Source organism: Quercus robur, chromosome 4 (assembly GCF_932294415.1).
Source record: "Quercus robur chromosome 4, dhQueRobu3.1, whole genome shotgun sequence".
Classification (NCBI taxonomy): domain Eukaryota; kingdom Viridiplantae; phylum Streptophyta; class Magnoliopsida; order Fagales; family Fagaceae; genus Quercus; species Quercus robur.
Window position 1 is genome coordinate 17,149,386 of NC_065537.1, and position 26,825 is coordinate 17,176,210.

The 26,825-nt window shown below is 35.6% G+C and overlaps 1 protein-coding gene, 1 long non-coding RNA gene and 1 pseudogene across 2 annotated transcripts; 1 reads left to right on the top strand and 2 right to left on the bottom strand.

Annotated features, from left to right (window-relative positions):
• Positions 1 to 905: 905 nt before the first annotated feature.
• LOC126724376 (RNA polymerase II C-terminal domain phosphatase-like 4) lies at positions 906 to 5,278 on the top strand. Its single transcript, XM_050428939.1, has 6 exons — positions 906 to 1,044; positions 1,262 to 1,442; positions 2,448 to 2,737; positions 3,893 to 4,078; positions 4,160 to 4,198; positions 4,910 to 5,278. Exons 1-6 carry the CDS (start codon positions 940 to 942, stop codon positions 5,213 to 5,215), a joined length of 1,107 nt encoding a protein of 368 aa, XP_050284896.1. The 5' UTR covers positions 906 to 939; the 3' UTR covers positions 5,216 to 5,278.
• An 11,143-nt stretch (positions 5,279 to 16,421) lies between these two features.
• Positions 16,422 to 19,073, bottom strand: LOC126724377 (uncharacterized). The gene is made up of 4 exons (XR_007654956.1): positions 18,850 to 19,073; positions 18,249 to 18,327; positions 17,885 to 18,028; positions 16,422 to 16,741 (listed from the first exon to the last, which is right to left on the bottom strand). It is a non-coding gene; the product is annotated as an uncharacterized LOC126724377 (long non-coding RNA).
• Positions 19,074 to 22,282: 3,209 nt separating this feature from the next.
• LOC126721469 (wall-associated receptor kinase-like 10) lies at positions 22,283 to 26,284 on the bottom strand (annotated as a pseudogene).
• Positions 26,285 to 26,825: the final 541 nt, after the last annotated feature.

Below are 26,825 nucleotides of genomic sequence, written 5' to 3' on the forward strand. Positions count from 1 at the left end.
CCAAATTCCCAACACAGAGTCACAAACCCACACACAAAGCCCCGAATCGAAACCAAACCAGACCAAACCCTAGCCCCGTCCCGCTACAACACCAGTCGCCTGTGTTTGTGTTTGGTTGATTTGTAATTCGATCTGAAGTGAATTAGTGGAGATGATCGATTCACATTCACTGGTCAAGTCAAGCACTGAAGACTTTGCAGCGTTTCTTGATGAAGAACTCGATTCCGACAAAAATCATGTGATGTGTGTGTTTTTTATGGCCAATACAACCAACCATTTGATCATGTGCTTAAAATTTATTTGAGTAATTGAGGGCTGGGACCTATGTTAATTAACTGAAACTAAATTGGACTGAACTAAACTAAACTATGCCCCTAATAATCAAATCAAATCAAAACTAACTTTAATGTGTGTTTGCTTATTTATATATTGCCCAATGCAAACACATGGTTCAATTTTACCAAAAGGTTACACTTGAATAAAAGGGTACTTGAATTTGATTTTTACAGTTGAATTTTACCTAAAGGGTACTTGAATTTGATTCCGCAATTGAGTTTCACCAAAAGGGTACACTTGAATTTGATTCCGTAATTGAATTTTACTAAAAGGGTACTTGAATTTGATTCCACTATAGTTAATTGAGTATATAGTATGAAATATTCTAGGATTACAGCCAATTCCATGGGTCATTAGTAGATAGACAGCAGTTTGCCACATTGGATAGTTATGTGGAATTTGTTGCAGTCCTAGAATAACTCGAATAGTATTCATGCTATTGTGTTCTCTGACTTCCTGTTCTTCTTTCTCTCATCTCATTGTTCAACTGTATATAATTTGAACTCCAACCTATACTTATGCTATGCATTATTAACCTGCAGGTTAAAAAGACGCAAAGTGGAGGAGAAGGAATTTGAAAACAAAGAGGAACTTCAACCATTAATGAAGGATGAATGTACACATCCTGGTACTATTGAACAAATGTCTTATCATTGTGGGAAAATCTTGCAGGTGGAATCTGGTGCGGCAATTAGTTACATTCACGAGGTAACCTTCCCTTCATTGAGATGACCGACTATTTTTTGGAGTTATGAATTTTGGTTATCTTTGCTGCATAATGGATGACAATATCTATCATACTAGTAAAATTTTCAATTTCTTGAGGTAGCATTTACAAAGTATTGAATCTAATGATCCCCTAATATGAAATAATTTTAGAATTACAACTTGAGAGATGTGAACCAACTTTGGACATTATTTGCAGGGAATAAGGCTTCAGAATCATGAAATTTTCAGACATAGAAATGCAGACACGAAGAATCCATTACGCCACAAAAAGCTTTACTTGGTTCTTGATTTAGATCATACACTGCTAAATTCTACTGGGCTTAGAGCTATGACTTCCAAAGAAGAACATTTGAAGAGCCAAACAGATTCTTTGCAAGGTATTTCTGTTACCTTTATATTTTATTATACTTTGTTATAGTACTTTGCATTTAGTATATCATTGTTTTCAGGTATTGCAGTGACATTGCTTCTTTGTTTGTATTATCAACTCTAATTAGCTTGGCTAGATACTATTGTAAGTTACAATTTGTAACATCATCACTCTGTACAACTTTTAGAAGTCAACATGAATGATTATTGTTTGGTTCTGAATCTGTTGATGAAAGTTTTTATTTGAGTGCTTTCTCAATGGAATGTTCAGATTTCTAACCAAAGGTAGGTAAAACTTCCAAAGAAACAAAAAGGATATAGTTAATTTTATTGCTTATGCAGTCTAATGTCATAAAATCACCATAACCATGAATCACTGGGAAGTTTTGAGGAATTTCTGGTGGAATCTTTTGATTTTCCCACAGAATGTTGTTGCCCTTGTGGGAAGCACTGCCTTTTCTTTTTCACTTGTCTGCACCTTTTTTTTCCCTCCTCCCTCCCGTTTTTAAAGAAATATTGGCTGAATTTATTTGTTATACTTAAGACAAAGCTTAAATAATGCCTTCATTTGTAATATCACCATGAGTTATTTTGTTCCGTAAGGCATGAGGCAAACTGCAAATAGGAAAGTTTTGGTAATTTTAGGGAAAAATTCCTATCATGGTATTCATTTTGCATAGATATGTGGTCAAAACATAGAACATTCAGCACCCATCAATTAAAAAGCAAATTTATTTAAGAATAATTCCTTCCTCACTGTTTGCGTCCTTGTCCCCTATAGGCCATGGAAACTAAATAGAGGCTCCCTTATCGATTTGATTGATTATCAAGTTGGCTTTGCTTTTCACTATATCTGCTCTGCTGCAGAAGATGTGTGTTTATTCTTTTTGAAAAATATACTTTGTCTAATTTTTTTGGTTTTGGTTGCACTGTCTTTTCTTTGACATTCTGGGCATTTGAGTGACTTGATGTGCTTGTGGCCTTATGGTATTCAAAAATTATGAAATGGACAGATGTCTCAAAAGGCAGTCTCTTCATGGTGAACTCTGTGCATATGATGACGAAGCTAAGGCCCTTTGTTCGCACATTTCTAAAAGAAGCTAGTGAAATGTTTGAGCTGTTCATTGACACAATGGGTGATCGGGCCTATGCTTTGGAAATGATTGAGCTGCTTGATCCTCAAAGAGAGTACTTCAGTGGTAGAGTGATTTCACGTGATGATCGTACCCAAAAAAATAAAAAGGACCTTGATATCTTTCTTGGGCATGAAAGTGCTGTTCTGATTCTTGATGATACAGAAGAGGTAGGTACATCTGTGATCAGCTGAATATCTCTGCTCAACCAATTTATTTTCTCTTTAATCTGATAGTGTTTGTTACACATGATAATACTTTTAATCTTTCTGTTTTACCCCCTAAAAGAAGTTCTTTCAACGCTACAAGTCTTCTTATTTGTAGGGAAGATTCAGATTACAGAAAAGGGAAATTTCATCATTATTTTAAATATTTAGCACTTACTCAGGTTAAGAAAAGAACAATACTGGCTCTACCAGTCATGGTTTGCCTATCATTTTATCATTTACTTTTGGTGTTTTTGGAAACATGTTTGAAGTTGTAATTTCAAACATATAGACAATGAAGTTTAAATAGAATGAGCTAGAACTCAAGTGTGAATATGAATGAGCAAAGGTGCCATTGTAGTTTGCATCTTTGTTTGTTCATATTATCTTCCATAAAACGGCAGAGTTCAGGAATTTGATGTTCTACTTTGCTGATGTGACTGATGCTCATGCCTTTAAGATAATTCATGTCTTTAAGATAATTCAAATTAGTACAGGAGGTATGTTGATGTTGCAGGTTTGTATTCAGAAGAAACGTTGGATTTGGATATCAAGAACTTCCCAAAAGTTGTGAAAATCCTGTCAAGTGAAATATTTTTTGGACCTAATATATCCTGTGCATGAAACTGAAGCTTATATACAGGTTTTATAAACACCATTGAATTTAGAAAGCTGTCTGGCATTGATTGAAAAATTACACAAAGTTCTATATTTTGTATTTGTTAATTCCTGCCTTAGGAACTCATGTTTTGTTACTTCTTTAAAAAGCCAAAATTTTAATTTATTCAATAACAGTTCAAATTCAAATCCAATTAGAAATCATAAAAATAAAAGGTTATTTGAAAATCTGTTTGAAGCTGTTGAAGGGAAATTTGACAGTATTTCCTAGTACCAGCTTGCATGTGGTTGTTCTTTTATATGTTTAATTTTATTTCTTGGCAATATATATGTGTACTTATTCAGGTATTTTTAAGATAAAGGTGCATAGGGAAATGATACCTGTTATTTGTTCAGATTCATTTTCATGGCCTTTGAACTTGCAATTTATCTTTATAGGTTTTTGTGGCTGCAATCATCCTGTTACCATAAGCTTGATGTAAATGTTTTGCATTATTGTAGGTATGGCAAACGAATAAGGAGAATTTAATAGTAATGGAAAGATATTTTTTCTTTGCTTCAAGTTGTTGCCAATTTCGCTTCAATTGTAAATCTCTTGCCGAGTTGAAGAGAGATGAAAGTGAGACTGATGGAGCACTTGCAACTGTGCTTAAAGTTCTTAAGAAAATCCATAATATGTTCTTTGATGTATGTCCCTGTTTCACTTGTTGATGTTAGATGTTATATTTCTTGTGTGATAAATTCTTATGTATGGGAACCTTATTGCAGGAACTTAAGGACAATCTTGTTGACAGAGATGTGAGGCAGGTATTTTTTTTTTTCATGACAACTGAAACATGAATTTGTTGTTCTAAGTTGCTTTCACTTGTCCAATCCTTTGTTGTCCGGTCCTGGCCCCCAGTGGCAAGCACCTCTACATGTGTGTATATTTAACATTCCTGTCATAAGGACGATTTTAATTTTGTCCCAATGGGACTAGAAAATCTGAACAATTAATGATTTTTGTGTTAAGGTATTAAATCTGGCTCATGTAGTGTTTTTTATGTTTGTCAAATCCTTAATTACCACTACCATCTCTCTCTCTCTCTCTCTCTCTCCTATTTTGCCTTGGTTTTACTTAACCTGGCATGTGTTCTGGCCTATTGAATGTAACTTGGTCTAAATCATGCATATCCTGCTTCTTCTTCTTCTTTTTTTATTTTTATTTTTATTTTTTATTTATTTTTTCCGGATAGTAGTGAAGATGCATTCTCAGTAAAACATTACTTAAGGCAGGCTGATGATTGTTATAAATATATTGAATGGACACCATGTGTTCTTCTTTGTGATCAGAAATCAGTTATTAAAATGTTTGGTGTTGACTTTATTAATATTTGTCTGTTGATTCCCTCATCCCATGTGATAAATTGTTGCCTGTTTTCCTAAAAACTTTGAAAAGGAGAATTATGGACAAGTTGGTTTTTCTTTATGAAGATTTGTGTTAATAAAGATATTTTATATTTATGTTATTTTCTGCAGATGCTGAAAACAGTTAAGAAAGAAGTTCTGAAGGGGTGCAAAATTGTCTTCAGCCGAGCGTTTCCCACCATAGACCGGGCTGAAAATCAACATCTGTGGAAGATGGCAGAACAGCTGGGAGCTACTTGTGTGACAAAGCTTGATTCATCCGTAACGCATGTGGTCTCAACAGATGTTGGAACAAAGAAGGCTCAATGGGCAGTGAAACACAAGAAGTTTTTGGTCCTTCCACGGTGGATACTGGCAGCAAATTATCGGTGGCAAAAGCAACCTGAACAGAACTTTGCTGTCAACAAAGTTAACTGATTTGAGCCTACTGGATTGAACTAACACTAAATTACTTCTAATTGAATAGTAAATCAGTTCAAACTGAAATTAACAATAGCAGATTGTAACAAACTTAAATACTTGATTGAAATCACAAGTACATACACAACGAGACATAAATTTACAAGCATAAGACAATGAAGATTTTTTTACTGGCCTAAAGAACTAATTGATCGCAGGTGACAAACTACTTCCTAAGAATCTAATCTAATGGTCTCTGAAAGTGTTCTATTTGTGTTTCTGAATAATTTCTCTGGCTTTTCTTATAGAATTAGGCCTCCATATATAGGCAAATGTGGTGATTTTTCCGACCCAAAACCACCTCACTATGCAAGTGAGGGTTGGTTATTTGCAACAAATAACTACCAAATTTTCCTTGTACTGACACATGTCCTTTGGTTGCTATATTTGTAAAGTTGTGATTTACATCTTTATGTTGGTTTTAATTCTGTGTCAAATTTGATTGTAATTTTGTTCAATCATTTCCATGTATTTTTGTGGAATTTTATGTAAGGGCTGTGTGTGAGAGTTTGGTAAAGAATTTGTGAAGAAGTGGTTTTCGGAATTGGACTTGCGACTGATGACCAGCGAAACAAGCCACGTGAGAAGCACATGCTGGAATTTGAAGAGTCTTGACAGGTTGGATTTCGTGAGTGATTCACGACTCAGGCCAAGTCGTAAGTGACCCACAAAACCCACTGCCTATTACTTTTTGGAGTGTGACTTTTCCCATTTTTTACCATCACTATATAAACCCTTGTTATCTACGAAATGTAAGAAGAAGAAGGAGTATTTTCTGAAGAAACTTTTGAGAGAGAAACCCTAGCCAAACACTTGAGAGTTAGAGATTATTTTACCCACAATTCTCTACATCCTTTCTCTAAAGTTTCCATCTACTCCCACTTCTCCATTTACACATCCTTGAGAGGTTCTTAGTCCAAACACTTACCTCACCCATTCTTAGTGTTAGAGGTTTTGGTGCCTTTGAGAAGCATTGGAAGAAGCCATTGAGTGGCAGATGCAATCAAGCGGAATTGTGGGATCCAGAAAGTTTGTGAAGACAAGATTTTGAGAAGTTCATTGGTCGCAGGAACTTAGAGGGCTTAAGTACATTGAGTAGATTAGGCTTGGAAGGTCTTTTTGATATTCATGTACTCCAACATATTCACTAGTGGATCGATTTCGACTTGGAGGGTTGCGGAGAGGTTTTTTGCCGAGTTCTTCGGTTTCCTCTTCGATAGCACGTCTCGGTATTATCTTGTGTTTGTATCTCTCTTCCCTACTCTTTAAGCTTTTCGTTTATTGCTCATTGTGGTTTGCTTGTGGCTTAGAGTAGTGTTACCGGTTTATTGCACTTCATTTACTTTTGTTCCACACTTAGATAAGTTAGAGTAAAAGCAATTTAGCCATAATTTAAAATTGGAGGTCTAAACAAGCTTTAGTGTTTTCACACTAATTGAGCTTACAATATCCTTGACAAGTGTTTTAACCCTCTTCCATTAAGATTCACATAAGTAAGACTAGCCTCTAAGAGTGCGTGCTTAGAGGCTCTCTATTTTTTTAGGAGAATCATTGATAATGATACCATTGGAAAGATTACTTTCATTAAGGGAAAATAAAATGTAAAAAGAAAAAATTAATTAGAAGAGAGAAGGCTTGTGCTGAATTTATTATTTTATTTTTTTTCCAAGAAGAAAAACTTGAAAACCCAAAGGGAAAAATATCAAAACTAAAATCAAATACATGTGAAAAATTAACAATTAATATACAAAAGTGCATCTTAATTACGCCAAAATAAATACATAGTTTCAAAGAAATTTAAAACAATCTTTATTGCAAAACAAAACTAAAATTTAAAGTTTTCCCACTAAATACAAAGCAAATAAAAATAAGAAAATAGATGATTTATAGATCTTGTTCTTCAAAATTCCCCATGGAGAAATTAACCTTAATTTTTTGGATCTGAAGTTTCTATTAGAGACAAAAGAAAATTGAGGAAGAGTGATGGTTATTCTTTTAAGGTTATTACAATTTACCCATCTGTGGTTTAATTGAAATTTAAATTACCTATCTGTGATTTGAAATTTGACACTTTACCCACCTGAGGTTTGACCAAAATTTAAGTTGTCTACTTGTTGTTTGAAATCCCATAATGTAAGTGTTCTGCAGTATTGTTTTTATTCTTACTAGACGCAGACCCGCGCAATGCGCAGGGAAAAAAAAACTATTTACTGTAGTGAAAAATACTATTTCTCTTTTAAGAACTCAAATAATAAAGCTAAAAGCTAATGATTAATTAAACCAATATAATTTTTTCCTATCAAGGGTCTTAAATTTAAGTATGAATTTCAAATTTGTGTGTTTTCTATAACAGGAAGTGAAAGTTCAAAAACGTGTATAAAAACACTTTTGAACGTTTAGACCCCCAAAAACCAACTTAACCAACCCAAGCAATATGTCAAACAACTAGTGTGCGGAAACTTAACATATGCTATAAATATGGAATTGATTAAACAACTATCTAAGCCACAACAAAATAAACCACAGCAGATAATGTAAAGGCAGAGATAGAGAGGAAGGAAGATGCAAACACAGAGATAACACCAGATATGTTATCGAAGAGGAAACCGAAGACCTCGGCGAAAAACCTCTCCGCCGCCCTCCAAGCGGTAATCAATCCACTAGAAAATACAGTTGGGATACAAGGACAGCAATAGACCCTCCAAGCCTAATCTACCCAATGCACCTAAGCCCTCCAAGCTTCTTGCTCCAACGAGGTTGCGCCGAACCTTTTTCTTTTCTAGCTTTCCGGATTCCGCTACTACACCGTAGCATCAACCAATGAATATTGGCTCCTTCCTAACTGCTTCCCAGAAATCCAAACGACTGTCTCACAGAGATGATAATGGTGAGAACCAGGTTTGGTATAAAGCCTCTCAAGGATTTGACAATGGAGAGGAAGAGAGTGAGGGATTTTGATGAGACTCTAAGGTAGAGATTGTGGGTGAAACAATCTGGTTTTTCTTTAGGGTTTCTCTCTCAAAATTCTCTCTGGAAGCTCTCTTTCAATCGTGGGTTAAAAGGGTATTTATACTGGAGTGAAGAGGAATGCGAAACGTCAGGTTTTTCCAAAACAGGGGTGGCTCGCGGCTTGACCTCGCGGCTTGACTAAGTCGCGAGTTCCAGTTGCGAGTTAACCGTATGGCCAGTTGTCCTGTTTTGTCCTGTAGTGCTCCAGCTAGCATGACTGTTCATCTTCCAGCATGCTTGGCACGTGTGCATCTTCTGGCGGGTTGAAGCCGCGAGTCCACCCGCGAGTCCCAGCCGCGACACTCTGTTTTCTTGCACACTCTTGAGCAATCTTCACACTATCTCACTCACTACCCTTACAACAATCCCACCTAAATACAGGGTTACTAAATGCTGAATTACAAGCAAATTTGGCACGGAATAAAGCCAATTAGATGGTTGAATAAATTCAACCTTACAATCTCCCCCTTTGGCTATTCCGTGACAAAACCCTAAAACAGACTCTAGACTTAACATGTGAGTTGGGAACAGTTGATCAAAACTCACTCACACCTAATTCTAGAAGCTGTGAAGCACTTGAATCATATGAACATAAACTCCTGAAACACAACAATACACCATGATCATTGTAAGCAGAAAATTATAAATGCATATGAAACGGGCAATATGTGATCAAGCAAAGATGGAGTTAATAAACAAACCATGGCTTGATCAACCAAGTGAACACCACAAGGTAGTGATCACAGTGCTCATTCACACTTGGAATGAACACAAGGACATACAAGTTAACAAGCACAAGGCAAGACACTTGTATGCTCAACACTCAACCAATGCATAGCACACAAGGCATATGCATCTAGGAACAATCCTACAAGGGCACAAGAGTGACAGTACAACAATCACAATGCAGAGCATTTAGATTACAGTACTGATTTCAACATAGCATAAAGGCTGCACTTAAGCATGGTACATACCATAAAGCCTACAAACTATGCATAAAACATAAACCCTAAAAGCTTACAAAAGCATATGGGTACAAACCAACAAATACCTGAATAACAGTTTTACAAAACATAATATATCAACTTAAAGAGAAGAAGGAAACAAAAAAAATAAAGACACTCCCCCTTAGATAGTGACACTCCCCCTTAGGGTAATATCCTCCCCCTCTGATTATGCCTATCACTCCCCCTTTTTGTCATGGAATAGGCTAGTCATCTTCTTCTAGTTTTCTCTGAATTTGATCCAACTGAGTCTGAAGAGAAGTAAACTTCATATCCCATCGGTTGCTTTGATGGTGTAGAGAAGCAGTGAGTCCAGACATCTTTGTATTCAACTCGTGGACAGTGGGTAGAGATTGGTGAACATGATCAACTTCAGTGTGGTCAGCTCAGATGCAAATTTTGCGGTGCTGATGGAAGTTCCTGCACTGGATACCTCATGATCGTGTCCTAGGATTTGTAAAATTTCCCCAACCTCTGGATTTCGTTCATCATAGGGAGTCAAATTCACATTCTGAGGTCTGGTGATGCCGAGAAGATTTGCGATGGAGTCTGGGGTAACACTAAACTCTGTTCCTCTGACCCAGAAAATGAGGATAGGTCCAAGATCAGATGCATTGGAGAAGCATTCCTTGACCAGCTCATCCATTGGATCATCAAAGTTTCCGAACAAGTTTGCCCAGTCTCGTTTCTCAAAGATTCGAGGGATGAAAGTAGTCCCTAAGGTGTTGAACTCTACTACCCGCTCCACTATAGTTGTTGACTTGTCAAACACATTTGAGTAGGCGTGTGAGTTCAGGGGAACTCTGAATCTATCCTCATTGGGATCTTGAGATGCTTGAGATGATAGACGAGTCCTTTTAGCAACTGGGGTTGCTGGTTCGTCAGCAACAATGTCTTTACCCCTGGAAGATCGACGAGACATCTGCAAGAGAACAGGCCAACAGAAAAGAACCAAGCAACAATACCCCACAAAAAATTGTCAACAAGATTCAGTATAAACAGTATTTCAATATGAAAACCAGACTTAATATAGTGCAGACCCAACCAATCCTTCCAACAAAACACAGAAGTACAAACTAATACGTGCATCAAACTTGGTGAAAGTGCACCAAGACAAAGAAAGACATCACAACTGTCATTGAGACAGGTTAACATGACCATGATATGCAATAAGAAACAGCATTTGAACATTTAGAGCAGATAACATAAATCACTCCATCAGAGACATGAACATGGGGAAAATATTTCAATCATGAAGAAACCAAACATCCACACAGGAGCACGTGGTTGAGAAACAAACATTATGTTATCATATCAACTCAGAAACCAAAACCAAACACCAACATCAATATTCAGGCAAGTGTAATGAGTAAGTCACATAAACATCAAACCCATTTCAGAAAAGATTCTCAGATTCAATAATAAGCAAAAATCAGAACAATGAAAAACACATTGTGATTGCTCAGCATGAAAAACAGGTGAGAACAATATCAAACAAGACACTCCATACCCATTACACATAGAGATAAGTATAACGAATACAATACCAGTCCAAACAGCAACAGAAATATGCAGGAAAAAGAAAATGAGATTGAGAAAACAAAACCCATACCTTTTCTTGATGATTTGGAGAAGAAACGAAGCACCAAAGGGGTTTGAAAAATGGATTCACGAAGAGTTTTGGGAGGAAACAACAGTTTTAAAAGAAAATGAACAGTTACAAAAATTCGAGGGAAAACTGAAAAAGGTTTAAAAACTGCTCCTGTTTCTGCAAAACACGCGATTTTCGCGACTGGATTAAGTCGCCACAAAGTCGCCAGCTCAAGCCGCCAAAGCACTTAAGAACAAAATTTTGAAAAATTTTTCTAAGTGTTTTTCGCGACTGGAAGGTCTACCCGCGAGTGAGTCGCGAGCTGAGCCGCGAAAATCTCTGAGTGATCCTCGCGACTGGACCTTCCACTCGCGAACAAGTCGCCAAACATGACCAGCGAAGATGCGACTGAAGCTTGCGACTTGACATACCCGCGACTAAGCCGCCAAAACAGGGCAAAACTGTATTTTTGAAATTTTCAGATTTTTCCAACAAAATACTTTCCAAAAACACCTAAAACACTCAAAAATCTTTTTGTGCTTGAATGAACAAAGATTGAGCATGTGAAAACACATTTTATCAAGTACAATCACACAAATGAATATGGCATTTATTGAACATAAACTTGTGTGTTGTGTGTGGATATCAACAATGAGATAGTCCTTTGTCTAATGTGAAGCTTCAATGATCAATTCAACCAAGGCATACACAATTAGCACTAGATCATGTGACCAATCTCAATTATAGAAATATGAATATATGACCTCCCACACAACTTGATAACATAACTTGGAGCCTTTCATTTGACTCCACTTTCAATCATAACATTTGATCTTTTTGATCTTGTTGAGACAATCATCTCTCATTGTGAGAGGGATATGTAACATTTCTCTTTGAAGAACAGGCCTTTGGCCTTTTTGAATGAAATTTCACTTTTAAAATAAGGTCGCTTACCCTTTTTCCTAGTCAAATACTAGAATGTGCGACAGGCTTTTGCAGCTCAATATCTCTTTTCATTTGGAGATTTACATTTGGTGAGCTCTTTTTAGCAAAAAATAAAAAGTGGGAAGAGATATAGACACAAGTCTATGCATGTTTCAAGATCAATCATAACCATTCACTAATCATTCATGACAAGTTTGAAGATCTATTTACAACAATCACATAGATTTCAAGATTTTTCCCATAGTGATATGAGTGCATGAAAACAAGCAATGCTCGAAAATGCACAAAGCCATTAGCACAAATGTACAAGGCAAAACGAGTTTTAAGACAAAACTCAACAAAGTAAATCAAGCCTTTTGATTTTCAAATTCTTTATGTAATTTTTGGATTTTTGACTCAAGAAACAAAAAGATTGATAAAACACAATTAAGAAATATTCACAAGAAGAATAATCAAACTACCAAAGTCAAAAACAACAAGCATACCACACAAACATAGTCACAAAGCATAGGAAGTATTAATGCATGGACATGTTGTAATGCTTATGCATGAGTACCCCTTTTCACCCACACGTCACTTGCGTTTGGGGTGATTTCCTTAAAGGATTGGGTACGGGAGTTAGGGCTTTCAAACCTTCGTGAGAAGCTTTCCAAGCAGTTGGTGAATGCACCAATCATCTTCATCACGTTCATCATTCCGGGATCTCCATTTTGCTCTCTAGGTTGATCCCCTGCCCAAGTTCTCCTATCAATTCTTGGTCCTCCTGACCTTTGAGGAGTTGCACTGTTCTTTGCTCTCAGCTTTTGGCAATTTGGTCGAGTGTGCCCTTGAAGTCCGCAATAATGGCACACATACATTCCTCTAGGACCTCTTTGTGGTCGAGGACGTGACTTGGCACGAGATTCAGACCTGCCCACCGACTGATTACGATGATTCAGCATCCGTTGGTCCACCACATTCTTTTTCTCCTCCACCTCAAGCTTCACACCAGTAGGGTCAGCTAAAACTGGATCTTTGGCTTTGACAAACTTCACTTCTTTGGTGACATTTCCAGTTGAACTACTTCCTCCGGCATATCCCAGTCCGGATTTGTCTGAAAAGCACTTTTGAGAAGATATAACATCATCTAGCTTCTTGGTGGTGACCCTCTCTATTTTTGCATTTGCTTGCATAACCTCACTCTCAAGAAATCTTACTTTAGTGTAAGCTTCGGACAGCTCACCATTCAGAGTTTCAATCTCGCATTTGGCCTCCCTATACCGGATTAGGAGACTTTTGTAGTCCTCCTCAGCCTTCTTCATCTTTCTCACAGCAGCCTTGGCTACCCTTGTGTATTCACCTGACTTCTCCAAGAGTGAATTGTAATTTTCTTGAAGAGTTGCTGTGCTCTCTTCTTCTTCAGCTTCCGATTCTTCAACAATTCCTAGTGATTCATCATCACTATGTTCTCCAAGGTCTTGTACAAGCAAATTCAATTCATCCGAAGACTCAACATGAGCAATAGTCATGAAAGCTGAATAGTTCCCTTCTCCATCACAGCTCTCTTCAGATTCTGAGTCGGACGAGTCTGAATCACTCAAGGTCGTGGCATACACCTTGCCTTTCGATTTCAAATAATTAGGACATTCCTTCTTGAAGTGTCCATGCCCGTTGCATTCAAAACAAGTGACACCTTGTGTGGATTGGGATTCTTTTCCATCTTTCCTTTGGAAATCCCTCTTCTCCCTTCCAGAATTTTGGAATTTTCTCTTATCATCAAATTTTCCATTGTTTTTGAATTTCAAAAACAATGGAAATTTTTAACAAGATAGGCTACATCTTTGTCCACCATATCTTCTCCCGATGAGCCTTGATCTTCCACCTTCTCATTAGTGGTCTTTAGAGCAAGGGATTTGCTCTTCCGTTGATTTGGCAGCGACATCTCATAGGTCTGCAGAGAACCGACCAGCTCCTGTACTCTGATGTCGTCAAGATCCTTGCTCTCTTCAATGGCTGTCACCTTAGCACGGAAACTTTCCGGCAATGATCGAAGGATCTTTCTTACAATCTTTGAGTCCTCCATCTTCTCCCCCAAGTTAAACTTACTGACAACCACTTCATTTAACTTCCCATAGAAAGAGTCGAAAGACTCATCCTCACTCATCTTGAGCTCCTCAAACCGAGTGGTCAGCATTTGTAACTTGGTATCTTTTACTTTCTTCGTGCCTTCATAAGTTGTTTCCAGAATCTCCCATGCATCTTTGGCAATGGTAATGTGAGAAATCCTGTGAAATTCATCTGGAGACACACCACAGAAAATAGCATTTAGTGCTTTACTGTTAGCATTAGATGCAGCAAGTGCTGTCTTATCCCATGTGGATTTGGCTGCCTCAGGTTTGGTCCAACCAATCTCAACAGCATCCCACACGGATTCATCAATAGAGCATAAAAAGGCTCTCATACGAACCTTCCAAAATGCATAATTACTTCCATCAAAATATGGAGGTGCATTAAGGGATTGAGACCTATCCATCTCAAACAGGGAGTCAAGGATCACACAATGGTAATGAAACCAAACAGCTGTGTACCCACTCTGATACCAATTGAAAGTTCAAAAACGTGTATAAAAACACTTTTGAACGTTTAGACCCCCAAAAACCAACTTAACCAACCCAAGCAATATGTCAAACAACTAGTGTGCGGAAACTTAACATATGCTATAAATATGGAATTGATTAAACAACTATCTAAACCACAACAAAATAAACCACAGCAGATAATGTAAAGGCAGAGATAGAGAGGAAGGAAGATGCAAACACAGAGATAACACCAGATATGTTATCGAAGAGGAAACCGAAGACCTCGGCGAAAAACCTCTCCGCCGCCCTCCAAGCGGTAATCAATCCACTAGAAAATACAGTTGGGATACAAGGACAGCAATAGACCCTCCAAGCCTAATCTACCCAATGCACCTAAGCCCTCCAAGCTTCTTGCTCCAACGAGGTTGCGCCGAACCTTTTTCTTTTCTAGCTTTCCGGATTCCGCTACTACACCGTAGCATCAACCAATGAATATTGGCTCCTTCCTAACTGCTTCCCAGAAATCCAAACGACTGTCTCACAGAGATGATAATGGTGAGAACCAGGTTTGGTATAAAGCCTCTCAAGGATTTGACAATGGAGAGGAAGAGAGTGAGGGATTTTGATGAGACTCTAAGGTAGAGATTGTGGGTGAAACAATCTGGTTTTTCTTTAGGGTTTCTCTCTCAAAATTCTCTCTGGAAGCTCTCTTTCAATCGTGGGTTAAAAGGGTATTTATACTGGAGTGAAGAGGAATGCGAAACGTCAGGTTTTTCCAAAACAGGGGTGGCTCGCGGCTTGACCTCGCGGCTTGACTAAGTCGCGAGTTCCAGTCGCGAGTTAACCGTATGGCCAGTTGTCCTGTTTTGTCCTGTAGTGCTCCAGCTAGCATGACTGTTCATCTTCCAGCATGCTTGGCACGTGTGCATCTTCTGGCGGGTTGAAGCCGCGAGTCCACCCGCGAGTCCCAGCCGCGACACTCTGTTTTCTTGCACACTCTTGAGCAATCTTCACACTATCTCACTCACTACCCTTACAACAATCCCACCTAAATACAGGGTTACTAAATGCTGAATTACAAGCAAATTTGGCACGGAATAAAGCCAATTAGATGGTTGAATAAATTCAACCTTATAGGAAGTCTCAAACAGTAGGATGATTAAATAAAGATGGATTGAGTATAATATTATTAACAGAAATAGTTTAAAAAAAAAAACCAATAAAATGGACCAAAAATGCAATTGTAATTAAAAGTTAAAAGTGAAATTTCAAGTTCTATTACAATCTCTCACAACATATTTGGTTCACAAACTACAATCATTGTTATTCATACGGAGTTTGGATTATGCACCTATACTTGCAATTTAGAATTTTGACATTGAAATTGATAGATGGTAAATTCTCTTTAGAATCATGCATATCCTTTGAGACCTCAACTACTTCAAATACTTTGTTTTATCCACATGACTCCTAGAATCAAAACTCAAATTGAAATAATAAGGTCATCACCATAAAATATAAATGCCTCTAATTTGACAATAAGATCTGACAAACTAATCACTCACCAAATACAATTATTCCTACCAATCATAACTATTTGAGCCAAATATCAAAACTAAAAATCATTTAGATGGAGACAGAGAAATCAAAAATGAAACAAAATTCCTACAGAATGCAATATAGAAAGAGAGGCAGAGACAAACCAACTCTTAGGAACAAAAGTGCAAGAGCGTGTCAGCAAAGAATTAAGACTTGAAGAGACGCCCAAAGAACCAAAAGAGAAGACCATGGTGCTTGATTAAACTTAGGTTCCACTTACAACATTACAAACCACTTAGCTGCCAAGTGCCAATACTCAACTTTCAACAAACACCTGCTGCCCACCAAATTGATACCAAGTGAAGGCCTAAGGCCCTGACACAGCAACTTTGAAAAGTATTATAGGTCCTAATAGTTTATGTTTCAACAGTTTGTACCAATTTAAAAATATGCCAAGCAGAGTACAACAAACATCTATGAGACAAAATAAATACCTTACATGAAACCTAAAGTCCAAAAAATATATATATATATATATATATAGAATAAAAAATAAAGAAGCTTGTTCTACAAATTATCTCATGACTTTGATAGGGAGAACCCTCAAAGATAACAATATAGCAGTAATCTTCCTATGCACTTTTCAACTTTGACAGCCCATGAACATATTGGAACTTTTTCAAATTCTTACACTAAAATGAAACACCAATCCATTTGCCTTTCTTAGACTTTGAAGCTTCCGTGAGGACCATGATTTGCCTGAGAATAGGAAAATTTTTCATCTGTTTCAATGTTGTTGCAGACTTTGTTTCTTAGCATTTCTCTCCTTCCAAAAGCACTACATAAAGACAACATTCTATTAGACATCTTCTCTAATAAAATATGATCAATAAAAAAAAAAATGTTTGCTTCTCCTTCCAAAGGCAACAACAGAGAGGTACACCCCAATAAGAAATTGAATGATTAATAAAATCTCTTAGTTTCCGTTTAGTTAGCTGTGCCCATACTTATTGAATTATTGTTTAGATCTATTGCCGGAGAAAAGAAGAAGCAACTATTAGACAATATTGTATAAAAATAAAAATGCTATATTTTTTCATCTCAACGATTGTTGATTTTGCATAGATGATAAGTCCTTGACCCTAATTGCACAAAGATTAAACTCACATTGAATAAAGTTAAGTAAGACCCACATTCTTTTTTGCTAAATAATCAAGTGAGAGTGGCCCTTAAACACACTTCAATCATTGAATTTTTAATTCCATTTTAAAGAACAAACCACTTGAAAGATAAATATTCACATAAAAAATAGGCAGGGAAGGGAGGAATTTAGTTTAAATTGTTAATTTTTTTGGATAATTGGTTGTCTCTCTTGATGGTTTTTTTTGTGTAAGTTATTCTGTCCTACTAATGATCTTCACACATTTCAAGTCACAGTGAGAGTATAGAAATTTGACAGAAAGTCTCAAACCCATTAATCTTTCTAAGCTTCACAGTGAAGTCTGAAGGGTATCAATAAGATCAAAATTAATTTAATCCTATAAAAGATTAAAAAAAATGTATAACCACATCACTTCAAAAACATTTAAGGAGCAACATAATTGGCAATTCAAATATCAAATATAAATTAGAAGAAGAAAGATTTATATTAAGTAATGAAGCACACTTGCAGCCCATGCCTCAATTCCAATATGGCAACAAACAGAAGCCAAATTCTCAGCCTCAATGCTTAAATTAAGGAGCTAATTTACCACAGATAAAGCATGACAGATTGCCCCCTAATATCACGCCCAATGTCTGACTTTGTTCTTTGCAATTACCTTAGGAATATATTATGCATTTACTTTATAACTTTTCCTTGTACAAATTACTTTCTATACATGATGTAAATAGAATTTCTAATAAACATATTTCAAGCCTGAATCACTGTCTATGATTCCAACAATATTAAAAGCATGTAATATTTTCAAATTGATCATACCCTTTCTGGTAGAAACAATGGTGTATTTTGCATGAACATGGCAGTGATCACTTGGACTTCTTCTTTCTAGAGCTGCTAGGTACTGATTCATCAGATGGAGCCAATGACGCCAAAGCTAATTTGTTATATCAGCACAGTTGATTCCTGTTGTAAAAAGCATTGAATGTTTCTTCAAAGTTTTAAATAAAAATTTATTTAAAATTGAAAGTGAATAAGAAAAACCTAAACAATGAGAGATGTGGATAAGGGATTCACCACTTAAAATTGAAAGTGAATAAGAAAAACCTAAACAATGAGAGATGTGGATAAGAGATTCACCATCATTGTCTAGTTTAAGATTTTAATGGTGACCCAATCATCAAACCTGATAATGTTCATCATTGCTGTATCTTCATCATCAACTTGCGCAGCCTCAGAAGCATGAATACTCCAAAATCCCTATACTTAAAATAAAAATAAAATACACCTAAATATATTAATTGATTTTACAATCTTTAGAAGTATGCACACAATCATAGCACAACTTAAAAATGCTTGCACAGTGACTTAAGTTTCACGAATCTGATAAAAGAAATTCACACATTCTTAAAATTGAAACCATGAATATCAAACCATGTCTAAACCAAAGACCATGATAAACACAATTATACAGAAAATTCAAACACCAGGAAAACAATTTTCTTTGATTCTAAAACCCAATCAATATATTATACAATCATACAAAACAAACAGTGGAAGCAAACACCACAACACTACAGTAATAAATCAGAGTCACACTAAGTCATTGGAATCGCACAGGATAAGACCCATCAATCAAAAATTCAACACACTAAGAAAAATGATTTATAAAGTAATTAAATTCAACATAACAATCATCCACACCACAGCATGAAAGACGCAATAAAAAGGAAAAAAAAAATCATGCAAAAGAATAGAGCACAAAAGAAACTTGGATTTAGAGATACCTCAACTGAATCGTCTAGCTGCTATCAGTATTTATATATTGTAAGGAGAGGAAGACAGGAAGGAAGGAAAACAGAGAGGTTGCCGTTAGAAGGGAGAGAGGCTGGCGATGATTAAATGTGAAACCATAGGAAACCGTAGAATAGAGAAGGTGGGGAAGGGTAAAGAACTAAAACGTGGGAGACAGGAAATTAAAACCGTGTGCAACAAAAGGATCGGAAAAACAAAAAGTTGCAACCGTGAAAGCATAGGGTTTGAAAAGGCTTTGGGTTTGGGCTTTTTGTGATATTAAATTTGTAAGAAGTGGGCTTTATGGTGAAGATAGGGATGAAAATTATTTTATAATTATCTATATTTAAAATTGATAAAAATTATTTTAAAATTGTAGGATAAATTTAGAAAAGAAGATAGAAATGATATGGCTGCTGATGTGGCTCAATGTGAGAGTAGCAACATTAAATGCTACGTCTCAGCTTTTAGTAATATATTGATTTAAAATTGATAAAAATTATTTTAAAATTGTAGGATAAATTTAGAAAAGAAGATAGAAATGATATGGCTGCTGATGTGGCTCAATGTGAGAGTAGCAACATTAAATGCTACATCTCAGCTTTTAGTAATATATTGATTTGATCTTGTATTTTTATGTTTTTTGTGTTTTTCGAAGAGAAAGACATAAAAGTGGAGCAAATACATATTTAAACCTGTTTTTGATATAAGTGAATTATAAAACTATAACTAAGCTAATTTTAGGTAGGTAAAGTGTCAAATTTTAAACTATATGTAGGAAACTTTAATTTTGGCCAAATCATATATGGGTAAATTTTAATTTGCCCTAAGATTTAATTGAATGGATGATTTGGCATTTCTTTAGTATGGAAAATTTTTTTTTTTTTTGAGAAAGCTTTAGTATAGCGTTTAAGTTCACATTATTATTATTATTTATGACCACTAATTCTTAATTTTTTTTTTTTGGTCATTTGTCTATTTATTTTCCTAGCCATTCACCTTCCAAAGGCTAATTAAGTATTTTGACCCAGCCAAAGGCCTTGTAGTTGAATTGGCACCTCCCTATGCACAAAGTACTTGGAGGTGTAGGGGGGAAAGGGTTCGAGCTGCGGGGTTAGCAGCATGTTGTAATTATTTTTAAAAAAAGGGTATTTTGATCTAAAAAAAAGTAAGTTGTTAAAAAATACTTTAATTGAGTAATATATGTGTAATCTAATTATCTATTATCTATTGATAGTAAAAAAAAAAAAAAAAACTTATTTTGGAACAATAATCAAATAATCACGATTAGAAAAGAAGCCTAGAAGTAATTTTATTTTTTTCCCACTTTTTCAATACATTAAATTAAAATTGTACACATAGCAATAAAATGTATACAACATTCTTCTAACTTTTGGCTTTTTTGATGTTTCTTTTTTGACACAAAGGTATATATATATATACATGGGTTGGGTTCAAATTAAGGGGTGTGCACTATGATTATATCGGGTTCAAGGCAAGGGATTTTGCCATTATTACATTGTATATAGGAAAAAAGGCTTTGAATTATAGCTAGATAAGGTTTTTTAAGATTATGCAATATATTAACTTTCTTCTCAATCAGTTCAACAGCGTCACAAACTAATTCTAGTAAGATATTCATCGACAAATTTATGCTTCAGAGATTGAAGTCATTTGATAAATTGAGATCAGAATGTTCTTTCCTCATTCTTTGGCCTTACATTCATTTATGTGAAAACTTTGTATATCTCATTGTTTACACGGATTATTTAACTTTCTTTGTTATTTATTTGCTTTTTCTTTCTTTCTTTCTTTTGTCTTTGTCTAATTTAAGGATGATAGACAAGTACACAATGAAAGAAAAAAGTAGAATGGAAGAAAATGGCTTTGCCAACCAGTCACAAAGTAAAATGATTAAAGTGTTCAAATCTGTGTAAAAACCTTTAAAATTATATTTATTTCTATTATAGAGTACTTGAAAATGTAATATTAATTGTTAATGCTAAGATTTACTTGGAAATTATTTCATGAAAATTTAAAAAGTTATATATTGAATAAGGTTTCATTGTTGACTTGAAGGTAAGAAACTTTCACCATGTAGTAACTAGGTATGGAACAGGATTCAAACTTAGGGGGAGCCGAAGTTCTTTGTTCTAAGATTTAAAAAAAATTAAAATATCAATACTAAAGGTTGACAAAGTTGCATTATTAGCATTAATTTATTAATTATTAATTGTATTTTTTCTTTTGAAAAAAAATTTAATAATAGGATTTTATAATCAAGAGTTTTGCAAGTCAATTGGCATGTCTTAATATTTCCAAGGTCTAACTAATGTATGGATGAAGTGATCAATATGTGGCATAGGAGTTGTCTCTATAACTATAAGGGTGGAGTAATTTGAGAGGGGCATAGAGCTCTCAAGTGAGAGGGAGAAATTGGGTAAAAGTTATTGGATTTTTGTGATTTTTCTTTTCTAGGATTTGTAATTGATTTGTTGTTTTTGTTTTTGCTTAGACTAGATTTATGATTTGTCCAAAGATTTTCTTATTATTTGGATATGTGCATTTTTTAATAGATTTTTCTTGTTATCTATTTGTTGAATTTCTTGGGTCAGTTTGTAAATTTTTTGGGGAAGGAGGGGCCACGTATATAAATTTAAGAGCTAGAATTAAAATTCTTTTTGTTAATATACATATTAGTATATATTTTTTTCAAAGGTTGGGGGGGAGGGGGCCATGGCCCCCCTCTGCCCTTTGAGTAGTTTTGTCCCTGGTGGTAACTAATCATTTCTTTCTATTATATGCGTAAAATTTAATATCGTCGCTTTGCTTTGATATAAATGAAAGCTCTTTTGCATTCTCATATCTAGAATTGAATATTGGTCTTTTAGAGATTTTAGCAATATGTTGGTAATATTGGAAGTTTCGGAAGTATTTTGGGTACTTTGGCTATAAAATATATAGTTAGGGTTTGCATTTGAAAAATAATAGTGCTAGAGCTATAAATTTTTTTAGAAAAATAATAGTGCTAGAGCTACAAACTACTGATGTGAATAATGACACATCAATTATTAAGATAACTAAGATACATATCAGGGATTAAAAGAACTCAAATGAAAATTTCATCATAAGCTATTTTAAAAAAAGTCATATCAAATCTAAAAAACCAATCTACTAACAGTCCATCTCTCCTTCTCTCTTCGTCTCGATCTGATGACACACCCACCCAAATCCATGCCAACAAAAGGTTTTACTTTGGTCTAATTAAAAAGATAACAGTGGGTGGGAGTCTGAAGATGATACTACACCACTGTCCGCACTTGACATTGTTGATGTAGAAATAGCATCCCATTGCTCATACATTTCAATTGTAACATATTCAACCTCTTCACAGTTTTGTTGAACATTAGGAGCTTTTCGTAATGTTCAAATTGCCTTCAACTGCGTTGCAACTTCTTTAATTGTTGGTCGTTTCTTTCCACCCAAGTTCAAGCACATTTTCGTAAGATTTGCAACAGCTATAATCTCTTCTTTCTTAGCATCCTTCATAACTCAAGCATTAATAATATTAAACAAATTGTTCTCCTCCATTGAATGAATGAAATATGTGGCTAAACTTTTGTTTTCTTGTGTCCTTGTAGAAGAGATTGCTTTTTCTCCTGTTAAGAGTTCAGTAAGGACAACACCAAAACTATAAACATCACTCTTTTCAGTAAACTGACTTGACTGGAAATATTCAGGGTCCAAATAGCCAAAAGTGCCTTGTACTATTGTGGTTAGGTGAGTTTGATCAATAGTAATGGATCTTGAAGTCCCGAAGTCTGCTATTTTGGCTCTGTACTTATCATCTAGGAGTATATTTGTAGTCTTAATGTCTCGGTGGTAAATGGGTGAGGAGGCTACTGAGTGTAAGTAGAAAAGAGCTCCTGCAACTTCATTGGCAATTTGTAAGCGCATATCCCATGTTGGTGGAAACTCCTCATTTTGGCCATCGAGATAATGAGATAGAGTTCCATTAGGAACGAATTCACAAACTAGCAGAGGAACTTCTGTTTCTAGACAACAACCAAGTAGTTTAACCACATTCCTATGGTTAATTTGTGAAAGAATGACAACTTCATTGATGAATTCTTCAAGTTTTGCTTCATCAATTACCTTGGATTTTTTCACTGCAATAATCCTCCCATCTACCAACATGCCTTTGTAAACGGTGCCTTGTCCTCCTTGGCCAAGTATTCTATTCACATTAAAATGGTTAGTGGCCTTTTCCAGTTCCTTTGAATTAAACAATTTGGTTTTCTCAACATTAACTTACTTGAAGATAATTGTTGTTGTAGCAATAAACCACCATTTCGTTTGAAGAAATTCTCCTTGCGTTTAATGTTGTTCCTTTTCTTTACCACTTTGTAGGACCACCATCCACCAATTAGCAAAAATAGTAGCCCAAGGCTTGTGCTAATACCTGCATAGCGCAATCAAATAGGAAAGGATTACTCCTTGTAGTAAAGGTTATAATATGTTCAAGTAAAATAGAGACACATCTTCTTTGAATGCTCAAAAAACTTGGCAAGCTATACAAGAGAAGGAAATACTAAGAATTGTTAATGGGGGAAAAATATATATATATATATATATATATATATAAGAAACATGTTTTGCCTCTTAATAGTTCCTTACTTCCTTTGGAATGAGAGAAAGGAATGGAAATGAATCTAATAGAATTGATCTATCAAGAATATTGCATCTGTTCCCTTATTTGAAATGGTTATAAGGGATGATCATTCTATCCCATTCCTCTCAAAATAATAATAATCTTTATTTTAATAAAATTGGCATGAAATATTGATTTTATCCCTTTTTAAATAAAAAATCAAATGGAATGTAGCATCCAGGGATGCAAAAAAGTGTCTATTTTACATCCTCAAAACGTACTTTATCTATTTTACCATTCAATTTTACAATTCATCCAACATCTTGGTTTTTATTTTTACTCATTAAAATAATATAAACTATACCGACAAATAATATAAAAAAATTGGTTTTTCTCTCTTCTCTTGTATTTCTTTTACCTCTCTACCTTTTTATCTCTCTTTTCTTATTAATTTTTTATTTTTATTTTACATCCTTGTGAATTGTTGGTTCAACTATTCGCAGTTGGTAAAAATAAATAGAGACCCCCCCCCCCCCCGCCCCCGCGGATATGGGTGGGTTTTGACTTTTTAGTTGCTAAAGTAGCAACTGGGGGATTTTACACCCCAATACTCCTGCTCTAATAAAATTAATTGGATATTTCATTTATAGACTCCTAAGCATACTATAAAAAATTACATCATATTCCACTCCATTCTGTTCTCTCTATTACTCTTCATTTGATTCTTTTATAATCTCCCAAACATGGTTTAAATGATTCTACGACCTTTTTTGTTTTGTTTTTTAATTTGTTTTTAATAACTGATAATACGAGCGGTTTACCTAAAAATTAAATTAGTACAAAGCATACAAGTTTTTATTGAATAAAATTAAAAACTAGCAAAGGAATGGGACATGTGGCTTGATGTTACACAAACAATAAGGTAGTTTATTTATTTTTTTTTTTTCGAGAAACTGTGTAGGTGACAAGAAAGATAAGTTCAAATCGCTAAACGAATTTTAAAATAAAAAACAGCAGGAAAAGTTCCACAACTTTGGTAGCAAATCTGAAGAAATTAAAGTATCTGTTAAACAAAAAAGACGTACCTATTGTGATCGCTTTAGTCGGAGGAGGACGAGGCTCGATGACTGGTAAACAATAGTATGACCCATTAGTGTTTACGAAGAGGGATCTCGAAGAGTTATTCCAGGCACTTGAAGAGTTATTCTAGCCAGTTGAAGAGTTATTCCAGTCACCCAAACACATTTTGGAATCTATGCATTCGTTAATATCTGACACGTAATGAAAAACACAGCTTTAGAACAATTTGAGCAACAAAACTGAAAGCCACATTGACAATCATCCAAAATAATCATTTTAAATATCTAAGTGATATGTTTGATTTACCAAAAAAAAGAAAAAAGTTGATAAATATGGAAGTTCATTACTATTAGAACTTACATTCCTTGGCTGATCTAGACAATCCTTTGAAAGTTTCAACTCCCTTTTAAAAAAAAAAAAAAAAAAAAATTTGATAATTAGAGTGATTTGAAAATTTCAATCTTTACTACGTTATAAAATATCAATATAAAAATTCCTATATTGATTTGATGATACTTAAAATTAATTGAGTCGGAGAAGTAGTTTACCTGAACATCCTTGAGGAACATATGGATTTCCTTCGAAGCCGGATTTGCAAAAACATGTAAAGGTAGAAGATTTATTTGAACATGTATAGGATGATTGGTTATTTCCCGTAACAAGAGGGAACAATGTTGTATTTATCCCCCAATCTAATGCCACAGGAACTTGGGACATATTTTGGATTTCAAAGGGGTTTATCAAATTGACTTCGAACCACATCTGCTCTGCTAAGAATGCATACTTGCAATCTATGGTACTTTGAGATTCCCTGTTTATTGACTCTATAGTTGCGTTAAACAGTTGGAGATTTGAAGGGATCGAGGTTTGGCAACAGTTGGTGCCATCGCAACTAGTGCCATTATTATTTTTGAGTAGTGTGGTGTTTGACACACAAACAGACCTGCAGCCACCAAAAATTGTACCATTTGGGGATGTCAATGACGCGAAATTGTCACAACCCACAGCAAGAAATTTGTTTGCGAATTGCGAGAACACAGAAGGGCTTGGTGCTAAATCCACACTTGCTTCTTAGTACCATTTGCACACATCGAAAAAATTGGATGGTTGACACGAACTGTGCCATGCTGTAATGAAATATTTAGCACCTCCAGTTTGAAGCTCTTCAAGAAAGGTTTGGGAGATGAGGCCACAGCACTTTGATTATTGCAATCTATCGCAAACCAATCGTTGATGTAGCAACCAGCTCCTATTCCAAAAGGGTATGGAAAATCAATGTCCCCACACTGTGCTTGACATGAGCCCTTTGCTATACTTGCTCCTTTTACTACTGTATCTGAAACACAGGTCGCACCACCATCTCTCTCTCTCTCTCTATGATAATAATGATGAATGTGTTGTGAAACATCAATACCAAGCCAATACTTTTTATACTAAGAAGTAAGTACAAATAATGAAATCTGACAAATTCAAATATACATTTCTTTGTAGGTTGCCTAGAAGAAGGACAAAGTTAAATATATATTTCTTAATAGCCAGAGGTAGGTTCGCAAGATTGTGTGTTCAGGTTGATGTGGATAAGCCATTGGTGACAGCAGTCTTGATTGGTAAGTTCGAACAGCCTGTGTGTTATGAGGGCATACAGAAACTATGCTTTTCTTGCGGTAAAATGGGTCATCGGAAGGAAGGATGTCCATTCGTGGTTCGGCCAGACCCAATGCTGAGAGGGGTGGAAGAGATGAACGGAAGGGATGCTGAAGGACGATCACCTCATGCACGCGAAGAGCATGCAGCTGCAAGGACTACTGCAGGTGAGGGGCCCAGCAGCGTTGTGCATGGTAGTGCGCATGAAGAGGTTCAGGAAGGGCCTTATGGCCCTTGGATTGTTGTGACACGCAAAAGGAATGTGACAAAAAACCAAAAGAGTGGAGGGACCCCCATTGTACTAGACAACGGTCGGCTAAGAGAGGAGCAAAGGAAGATAGCATATGAGGCAAAGATGAAGCCTGCTGTGAGAAATCAAAATTCAGCTGATGGGCCGGGTAGGGAGGTTAAGAGGAAAAACATATTCTCTAAAAGTAGTTTGGAGGCCCAAATTGTGAGCTCTATTCAGAGTGTGAAGCAGGGAAGTTCTCAACAGGCCCAAGATGCTTCTTTTAGGAATCAAGTGACCACCGAAATATTGCAAGTGGACCCACGGGCTGAGAGAGTAGGAAGCAAGAGCCAACAAAAAAATAA

What these genes read in the sequence shown, in the direction of transcription:
- LOC126724376 (XM_050428939.1), top strand. Translation starts at nt 940, where the DNA reads ATGAAGGATGAATGTACACATCCTGGTACTATTGAACAAATGTCTTAT. An exon ending in CCAAACAGATTCTTTGCAAG is followed by an intron (nt 1,443 to 2,447) that starts GTATTTCTGTTA and finishes TGAAATGGACAG; the next exon opens with ATGTCTCAAAAGGCAGTCTC. An exon ending in TTGACAGAGATGTGAGGCAG is followed by an intron (nt 4,199 to 4,909) that starts GTATTTTTTTTT and finishes TATTTTCTGCAG; the next exon opens with ATGCTGAAAACAGTTAAGAA.